The sequence below is a fragment of the Watersipora subatra genome, chromosome 3, assembly GCF_963576615.1.
Source record: "Watersipora subatra chromosome 3, tzWatSuba1.1, whole genome shotgun sequence".
In the NCBI taxonomy this organism is placed as follows: domain Eukaryota; kingdom Metazoa; phylum Bryozoa; class Gymnolaemata; order Cheilostomatida; family Watersiporidae; genus Watersipora; species Watersipora subatra.
Window position 1 is genome coordinate 52,991,371 of NC_088710.1, and position 10,116 is coordinate 53,001,486.

At 35.9% G+C, this 10,116-nt stretch overlaps 1 protein-coding gene across 1 annotated transcript in view; it reads left to right on the plus strand.

The window, feature by feature from the left end:
• Nucleotides 1-9,861, plus strand: part of LOC137391357 (uncharacterized) — a 31,870-nt gene extending 22,009 nt beyond the window's left edge. The window contains exon 5 of the mRNA XM_068077806.1: nucleotides 9,007-9,861. Coding sequence (XP_067933907.1) covers nucleotides 9,007-9,102 — 96 coding nt within the window. The 3' untranslated portion in view covers nucleotides 9,103-9,861. The remainder of the gene's footprint in view (nucleotides 1-9,006) is intronic.
• The last annotated feature ends 255 nt before the right edge of the window (nucleotides 9,862-10,116 follow it).

The window sequence follows — 10,116 nt, forward strand, 5'->3', positions numbered from 1 at the left end:
TAATATGAGGTAGCTAGTGGCCGTGTATGGATCATGATCTGTACATGGTAGTATGAGGTATCTAGGGGCCTTGTATGGACCATGATCTGTACATAGTAGTATGAGGTGGCTAGTGGCTGTGTATGGATCATGATCTGTACATGGTAGTATGAGGTGGCTAGGGGCCGTGTATGGATCATGATCTGTACATGGTAGTATGAGGTATCTAGGAGCCGTGTATGGACCATGATCTGTACATGGTAGTATGAGGTGGCTAGGGGCCGTGTATGGACCATGATCTGTACATGGTAGTATGAGGTGGCTAGGGTCCGTGTATGGATCATGATCTGTACATGGTAGTATGAGGTGGCTAGGGGCCGTGTATGGATCATGATCTGTACATGGTAGTATGAGGTATCTAGTGACCGTGTTTGGATCATGATCTGTACATGGTAGTATGAGATAGCTAGTGGCTGTGTATGGATCATGATCTGTACATGGTAGTATGAGGTGGCTAGGGGCCGTGTATGGATCATGATCTGTACATGGTAGTATGAGGTATCTAGGAGCCGTGTATGGACCATGATCTGTACATGGTAGTATGAGGTGGCTAGGGGCCGTGTATGGACCATGATCTGTACATGGTAGTATGAGGTAGCTAGGGGCCGTGTATGGACCATGATCTGTACATGGTAATATGAGGTATCTAGTGACCGTGTTTGGATCATGATCTGTACATGGTAGTATGATGTATCTAGGGGCCAGTATGGACCATGATCTGTACATGACAGTATGAGGTAGCTAGTGGCCCTGTATGGATCATGATCTGTACATGGTAGTATGAGGTATCTAGTGACCGTGTTTGGATCATGATCTGTACATGGTAGTATGAGGTAGCTAGTGGCCATGTATGGACCATGATCTGTACATGGTAGTATGAGATAGCTAGTGGCCGTGTATGTGTTGACGACTGTGTAGCATACACGCTTGTATGTAATGTTAAGATTAAAATCAAGGTGTTTCAAAACAACATAAACCGAAGACAGTATATCAGGCAGAAGCTGCGAGCTGATGCGGACAAACCTTGAAGAGGGTTCACAAATTTTCAAGTTGCTTATAATTATTGAAACATATTTGCATTACAAAATATATTACAGTACTTTGTAGTGGACTATGTACAGGATTTCATTTTTTCTAACAAGTAAATAAGATAGTGGTGACAACAATTATGTACTGCTATACCTTACCATACAAGTTTTTTAATCGGTCACATAAAATTCACCAATTCTCTCGACAACCGTAGTAAATTCTGACATCCAAATTTTCTCAAAGTATCGCAGTTATGAAAACCAGTAGGCCCTGCATACATGTTCGTATATAGTTTTCCTTCACATGGTTTTATTCTACCGGGCTCGAATAATATGAACCGGTGCTCAATACATGAATTTTATTGTTTTAAAAGTATAGTCTCAGGAAGACTAGTGTGAGTGATAGTAACAGTGAGAAACAGGAATGCTTTCTTTAGAATTAAGGCAAAAATTATAGAAAAACATGATAAAGCATCTTCTGATAATTTATTAAATCTACAAAGCTGTCCAGCAGCTATCATTAAAAAAGAAGTAAAAGTGAGGCAAAACAATGTTAAAGTGGATGAAAATGGAGAAACTGAACTAGATAATTGAAGATAAAATGTAAAGAGAATTTCGTGTAAAACGAATAATATAATATATTATTTTAGTGTTTATGTAGCTGGGTATCTGTGTCACCATATCTACCTACACGCTGTCCATCTCTTGTATCGTTAAGGCTACAAATACGTTTGTCTGCCTTCAGCGTGAAGGCTAGATGACAATAAAAACCTTTTTACATTTAGTTTCTTATATAGTTTTATACAATGTATTTGTGTTACTGTTATATGTTATTACCTGAAGTATTTATCATTAACCTATACAGTTTTATACAATGTATTTGTGTTACTGTTATATGTTATTACCTGAAGTATTTATCATTAACCTATACAGTTTTATACAATGTATTTGTGTTACTGTTATATGTAACTACTGTTACTGTTATATATAACTACCTGAAGTATTTATTATAAAGTTTTAGTGCTGTGAAATGAATTAAATAAAGCACAATGTATACTTTTAAGAATATTTGCTCTGGCAACAATCATTGTGTCAGATTGGAATTATCAAATGTTAAAAAAGAAATAGCGCCTTTTTAATGTTTTGAAGTAGCTTTTCACTTGGACTATTCAGACATGCGCAGTCGAAATATTCAATCAGATTTAGCCAATTGCCTGTTGTTTTTTGATAATCTAAAAGAGGCTTGTAAGCTGTGTTGAGATGTACTGCATGCTAAGAAGGAAACAGAATCTTGTTGCTGCCCCTCTCATCATTCGCTGATCATTTTATTATCTAAGTTCTTCTTTAATCTATTGCGAAGACATTAAATGCTCTGAACAGCTGTTTTGAAGTTTTTAGAAGTCTAAATTAAAATATGGCAATCAATTTTAAAAGGAGCTTTACAATATGGGAAGCGGCGCTAATACTGAAGACTTGTACCCAATTGGAGGATGATGTTAATCAGGAACTGAGTGAGAAAATCAATTATGAAACAGCATTTATGGCTGCCATTGCGCAAGGGGTCAAATAGCGCTTGCTTTTGTGAAAAAAACATTTTTAGAGCAGCATGCCAATAGGAAGCTGTCAGCCTTTGAGCTTATTGCTGAACTCAAAGACCTTGTCATACTTTCACAAGTCAGTCTGGCTAGCGCATGCAAAATACTACAATTAGCACCAACGGAAACATTGCAAAAAATTACAATATATTTTTTACAACACATTTACGCAGCATTGAAATTTGTGTTTTTTACAGACGATCACTTCAGCCTTGGTTTCTCATGTCATAACATACATTTTAAGCCAGTCATCTTTTACAAAAAATAACATGGAATTATTTGCTATGTAGGTACCAAATTGTAACGTTTTGTATGAATAAAAGATGGCTGCACTTTGTAAGATTGCTTTTACAAACAATATGTTTAGAGCTGTCTTTGTCGCAGCACAAGTAGCTCGAGTTATAGTAATCTTGACTTGGCTGTATTTTTTAACCAAAATGAAAGAATATGTTTCAAGGACTAAAAAATCTAATCGTTTGAGGGTTTCAAATTTTGAACAATCATTTCTAATCGGCTCGTAAAACTTTACAGGTTTATTGCAAGATGAGTATGATAAAGCCTGGTTTCTATATGACAGCGCAATGGTCGGGTGCGGCCCAGCGATCGTGCGCGGCCCAGTGATCGTGCGCGACCCAGTGATCGTGCGCAATGCATTGCTTGGGCTGCGATGCAGTGTTTCCATAGCGCGCGTAGGCACCATGCTTGCATTGGACAGGGTGAGTAATTTCTTTACTTTTTCGTGCGGGAGACCGATTTCTTCGGAAAACAGTCCTCTGTTTGAATTGTGGGATAGGTTGAAAAGGTCGAGCGGTGTATTGTGGGATACATCATCGCACGCACCCGTCGCAAGGATCCATTCTGCTGGATCCTTGCGATCAGCGTATGCACGTCGCGCGATCGTCGTGCGCCTTGTTGCGCACCTTGCGCTGTCATATGGAAACCAGGCTTAAATAACTAATGGTCTCACTAATGGCCAAAGTTGAGGAACCCATGTGTTCGCTACCAGTAGAATCTGTACAGATTTCTCTGTTAGGTAGAATAATGAACTCCGGGTATTTGATTCCTGGCTCTAGATATTATGTCTTATAGACCAGACTAATAATTTGAATTGTAAACACAGTTAAAAGAACAGCAGTTGATCTTACCTTAACAGCCAAGCCTCGGTCCCTTGAATTTATATAGTTGTATTCTTAGTCACCACAATGTCAAAAACATTTATTAATATTAAATAGTAATTTGGCTAGTTCATAATATACCAAAGTTTGGAAAGAGAAGCTTTTGCAACTCGTAACACAAGTTTATAGCGGTGAGGTCAGTTCAGTAGGTGGATAGCGGCAACTGCATGCTAAAACATATAGATAAGATTAAGTGGGACTGTTGAATGGTTGGTTAACTTGGATAGGCAGACTTGACTCTCCTCTGCTACAACTTAAAAATAAACTGCCCAGGCATGGTCTCATAAAAATATTGATTTATTAGTATTTTAATTGAACTTCCCAACTACCAGACTAAAAGGAATATTTAACAGAAGATCTGCAACTACCGTAGAGATCTATTTATAGTAACAAGGCAGCGTGGAGTGTGTTGATACAGTCTTGTGTTCGTTTGTAACTCAAGATTGCCCGGTAAACAGAACTGTTTGTCCATTTAAAACATTTGACGCATGACTGTAGTGTGACTCTAAGAGGGGTTTTCGCTGTCTGGCTCCATGGACAGTGGTACAGATTTTTAGTAAAAATTTTTGGTGGCTATAATTGGCATTTCTTTGGCATTTATATATATATATATATATATATATCACTGAATATATTAGTGTTAGGCTAGATCACCATAAAAGTTGTGGATGCTGGAGGCGAAATGAGAGAAGTAATGGAAGGCCTCTCATTTCACCTCTAGTGTCTACCTTTAGATCTTAGATCAAACTCGGTATATTTGTAGAGCCAATTTGAGTGAGAGCAAATGTTGCCGGTGATAAAAATAGTGGGTTCACCACGTTGCTTTACCTAAAAGCAATGGTCTAGGCCGGTTCGCTTGTGCATCTTTCTATCGATGCTTTCTTTCTACATGCTGTAAGGAGATCATGCGGTTTACAAAATTCTTCCAATAACCTTCACATATGTAGCCTTTGATAAACAAGACGCTTGACCAGTAATGTTTGTTTTTTACAATTCTAGTTCTCAGTCTAACAAGTGTGTAAGCTTTAGGCTCACTTTTTTATTAGCTTGAAATATCGTTGAATATATGGACTTGGTCTCTTCCTTCTGTGTCATGGACGATGAAACTTCAGCTATTAAAATATTTGTGAAATGTTGAAACCGCAAAGTAGTGAGGATCATTGTACTAATGTCAGCCTCGCAACAACCGCTCTGGAACGTTTGCTGAAAGTTGAAAACGCATAAAAAAATCTTTTGTCCCAAACATTTACATATACCAGATTTTATGATAACATTTTGATAACATTTTTTATTTTTTCTGTATCTGTTTTAATAGTATAATTTTCAAACAGTAATTTTAGAGCAAACCTTATCAACATTTATTATAAATCAAATTACCTGTTTCTCATGCGTTTTGGATTTCACTTTTAAATATTTTAGATCACAATCGAGAAACAATTTTGAAAATATGACAGGTGTGGGTATCAAGCACACCTAATGCAATTGGACTTATTGTCACTCGCATCAACGGCAGCTGCAGGGTCTATGCCCGTGACCCACCGGTCTTCAGTGAATTCGTTCAACATTTCTTCGATGTACTATGGCTTGCAGAAATGACCCATCATAGGCATGTGTTGGTTCTCTATTGGTGGTTCTCTTTTATACGTGTAGGCTTTTCCAAGTACCTTAAAACGTACTCTCACGATCTATAAAGAACTATGCATTGTACATTCTAGATTACAAAAAAAAACTTTCCGAGACACTGACGTGTTAACGCATACAACATATATATACATCTATGTCAATATCATACATATGGATAGTGCAGTTGAGCCTTGACATTTGAAGTTGATCCACTCCAAGAGTTCTTCATGTCAAAACCTTCATATCTCTGTACAAATATTCCGATAAGAATGCATTGTTTTGTTTAATTCGTACTACAGCTTGAAAATGTGATGGTAACTACCCCTGGCCACTATTATAGACGGGAGTAAAACAATGCGTTATTTAAACTATGTAAAAACTAAATGTGAAAAACTAATTTATTAAAAAATAAAAAATTAAACAAATAATGTAGGCTAATAATCAGTAAAAGTCTTTTATTGTCATATACTCATAACAATACCTAGAGACAAATGGAGGTCCAACTTCAAGGGCACAGGCGACAATGATACATAATAACGATACATAATAATAATTGGTAATAAGGATACATATCTTGCGTAACAAAAGCTAAATGGACTGAGTAGCTTATATAGATGTCTTGTTTGTCTCATATTTTTCTCATTATGGCCAGTCTCCCCCACGTTTATTGGCATTAGGTTTTTTCGTATCGCTTTCACTTCTTTCCTCACGGTAACCACATGTACTAGACGATTTTAAGAGGCTTAAAAATTCATCCGAAAATGTTTGTCGAATTTTTTTTAATTTTAAGCTCTAATGCCAGGGAAAGCAATACCTTCGTATTTCATTACTCCTAGTAGTCTCACTACTCCCTTCAAGATGTGTGATTTTAAAACTATAAAGTGAAGTTATGAAGTACTGGCTAATATTATTGAAAACCATAGAACCAAAATAAAATTTAACATTGGCAGGCGAAATTCATTCATTCCAATATTTGCTTCGCATAGTTTTAGATAACATTGAAACAAACGAAACTAAAGTTGTACAGAATTATGTAGAATTAATTGTAAAGCCCATATTATATGTAAGACCTATATTATATGTAAAACCTATATTATATTTAAAACCTATATCATATGTAAAACCTATATTATATGTAAAACTGTATTATATGTAAAACTGTATTATATGTAAAACCTATATTATATGTAAAACTGTATTATATGTAAAACCTATATTATATGTAAAACCTATATTATATGTAAAACCTATATTATATGTAAAACCCATATTGTATGTAAAACCTATATTATACATAAAACCTATATTATATGTAAAACTGTATTATGTGTAAAAGCTATATTATATGTAAAACCTATATTATATATAAAACTGTATTATATATAAAACTGTATTATATATAAAACTGTATTATATATAAAACCTATATTATATATAAAACCTATATTATATGTAAAACCTATTTCATATATAAAACCTATATTATATGTAAAACCTGTAAAAAATTTGTATGTTCAGGTGATTGTAAGTTGAGATTTGACTGTTAATCACAAACTAATGTTTTTGGTAGCAGTTATGTGTGTGTTCCTAAAGTTGTGTTCCTATATACGGTTGCTATTATAGCAATGTTGACTCTACCTTTCTGTTATTGATTGGGCTGTATGAACAAATTATTTTGGATAGTTACTTGCGATTATCCTATGATCGGGCCTGGTTAAAACATATATGTCCCTGTAACCTAGTCAGCTGAGTCCGTTGTTGCTATTTGTTTTTGCAACTTTGCTGCTGGCGCCACATGAAGTGATCGATATGCTAAGTTATTCAGTATTAACATCCTATGTGCGTTTACTCGCTATCAATTGTGGTGAGACATTAAGCTAGAGAGCAACTTCGCTTTGGTTTTGCCAGGCAAAACAAGATTCCACAGCCGTAGCTTCCACAGCCGTAGCTTCCACTCAGTAGATATCAACATATGAGTGACGCCGGAATAAAATCTTAAATCTTATATAAGTCTTGTATGTCAACAATTAATCACTTGTGCTATGGACTGACTGCCCTTGTGATAAGCCCCAGAGTTCATCCGGTCTGGTTTGCAGCTATATATAGAGACCAGTAGCAGATCAGGTTGTTTTTAGTGATTAGTACCTCCTGTTTGCCACTGTTAAAAATGAACTTGCAGAAAATTTGATTTGATTTTGATTTTTTAAAGTAGATTTCATTAAAAACTTTTGGTATTTTTTATTATTTGCAATTGCTGTTAATGTTTGAAGTGATCTGACTGCCAAGATGTTTTAAGACTAAAATTGAAAAAAATGAGTGTAGCTTAAACACTCGGAGGAAATATTTGTGCGAAGTGATGTCACTGGTTGCTATAGTTACTATAGTTGACATTGGCTATTGAGTTAAAGTTACAGCTTTGCGCATCTCTATTTCTGTTGGTCTCTTTTTAACTATAGATATCATAATTGCACTTTTGCTTGATTTGAGCGTTTTAACCACAATTCAGTTTGGTCGATTTTAATCTTGAAACATCCTGGCAGTCAGATTACATCAAACATCAAAAACAATCACAAATGATAGAAAAACGCTGATACTGTTGGATAAAATCTACTAAAATTTTCTGCAAGTTAATTTTTAATCATGTGACAAATTTCACTAACTAGTACTTGCGCTCTACCTTAGTGAAAGACAGCAGACGGGCCAGGGACTTGAATAGAATGAATATCATTCATTGGTCATGTTGAACTCTATAATAGGCCATACTCTCATAAACAGATATATCCTAGTTCACTTTAATGACATTGTTCGTAAAGATTACATCACCAGGTGTCCTAGTAAAACTGTCTCGCCTTAAACATTTAGAGTGTTTGAATATCTTATTCCATACGCTTTTAGTCGCTGCTAGTAATAGCCACACCTTCACTGCATGCCCTAAGGAGCATGAATGCGGTTATATAGGTGTATGTGTAACAGCGAAGGTGTCTGTTCAAATATCTAACCACTACTAACCACTTGTTAGCACGTGTTATTCATTAGTTAATATTTTACTCAAAAATCTGAACGTTTTCACTCAAATGCTGTGTAATTAGATGGTTAGTAAGAAAGAAATCGACAGTGAAATCAAAGAATGAATCGAATGAAATAGTGAAATCAAGTGAAAGAAATCAAGGAGTAAAACCAGCAGCAAGCTGATATAAAGAAATCCACAGAATACCCTCTTGTAGATGTGTGTAAATATATGTGTAGTCACTCTGAGTTTCTGTTTATTTTATATGAACTTTTTCTGACATTGAATACAATGTAAGAGACTCTATCACAAGCATAAGAGAAATATTCATTAATTACCATACGTATTCAATGAATGCTCGTGATGAATATCTGTGATTATTGAGTGTTCTACATAACGCTTGCCGTTGTGTGTCACGCCATATCACCTGATAATGCTTAGCATCTGCTCTCACTCAATTGGAATTTCCCCTGTTTCCCAGCTTCATGTATGAAAAATGGTTTCCCGTTTTGTTTATGTCATTTTATTATCTGTTGTAGGACACACATATAGTAGTGCCAGCGGAATATGCGTACACTGCCCAAAACTTTGTTGGTAAAAATGGTATAAACTTACAGACAACGGCATATACTTAGCACTTATTGCTAGAGTGACAAGCTCAAGGATTTCTGCTTGTTTTTCATGTATATTCGTGTGAGTCGTACAACAGTTATGGCTGTTCATCATATTCGCCTCCTATTCCATATGGACTGCTGCGAATGTACTCGCGCTGGTCGTCTTCCTCTTCAACGCTAACCACAATAACTCTCCACAAACCCCAAAAAGGATAAAGTTTGAACCAGGACATACACACGCTTGAAGTCTAGATGTTCATATGTAATGGTTACCGCATAACTATTACAATCAGATGCAATACAGAAAAAACAAGTCGCTCCCCTAATCACGAGTGGAACACTGCTCTCGCTTAGGCACTTATTTATTCCAACCACTAGTCACTGGAGCGCTTGTTTTAGTGAAGCTGTTGGGATTAATTGGGACTCGGACAAAGCTAACAAAAACAGTTTTGTTTAAACATTTCCCTGTTTCAGTTGTGCGGTCAACCGATATTCTGCACTCCCTTCCCTCCAATCGCATCCAGTACATGCTAGTCATGTGCTATAAACTCCTGACCAATTATCCTTTGAAGGCATTTCTAGTGAGGATTGCTGGGCGTCTAACTTTGAGCCAGTAGTTAACTTTTTGTATGATACATTGCTGCGAGGTTCAGTTTCTATTTTGTGCACACTCCTATAGCGGCAATACTATCGGCTCGTCTCCTTAATAATATTTGATTCACACGCAGTCGTGACCTTTTTTATGTTTTGAGAGTAGCTAATAAAACTATATTTTATGAAGATATTACTAGTTTGTACATATGCTTAGTTATAGTTAACATTACCGTGGCATTCTGCAATATCCAATATACATGTACATGTATATATGTATCAAAATCTTTGGATGCTTATAAAAAGATGACATCAAATTGTCTTGTACCATGTGCTTCACTCACTTTTTCGTAATACTTATAAGTGATGTTTTCAAATTGAGAGTCTGCCTCTGTGTAAACTGTAAGTGTAAAGAGTCATAATCCAGATATTCAATCCAATGTG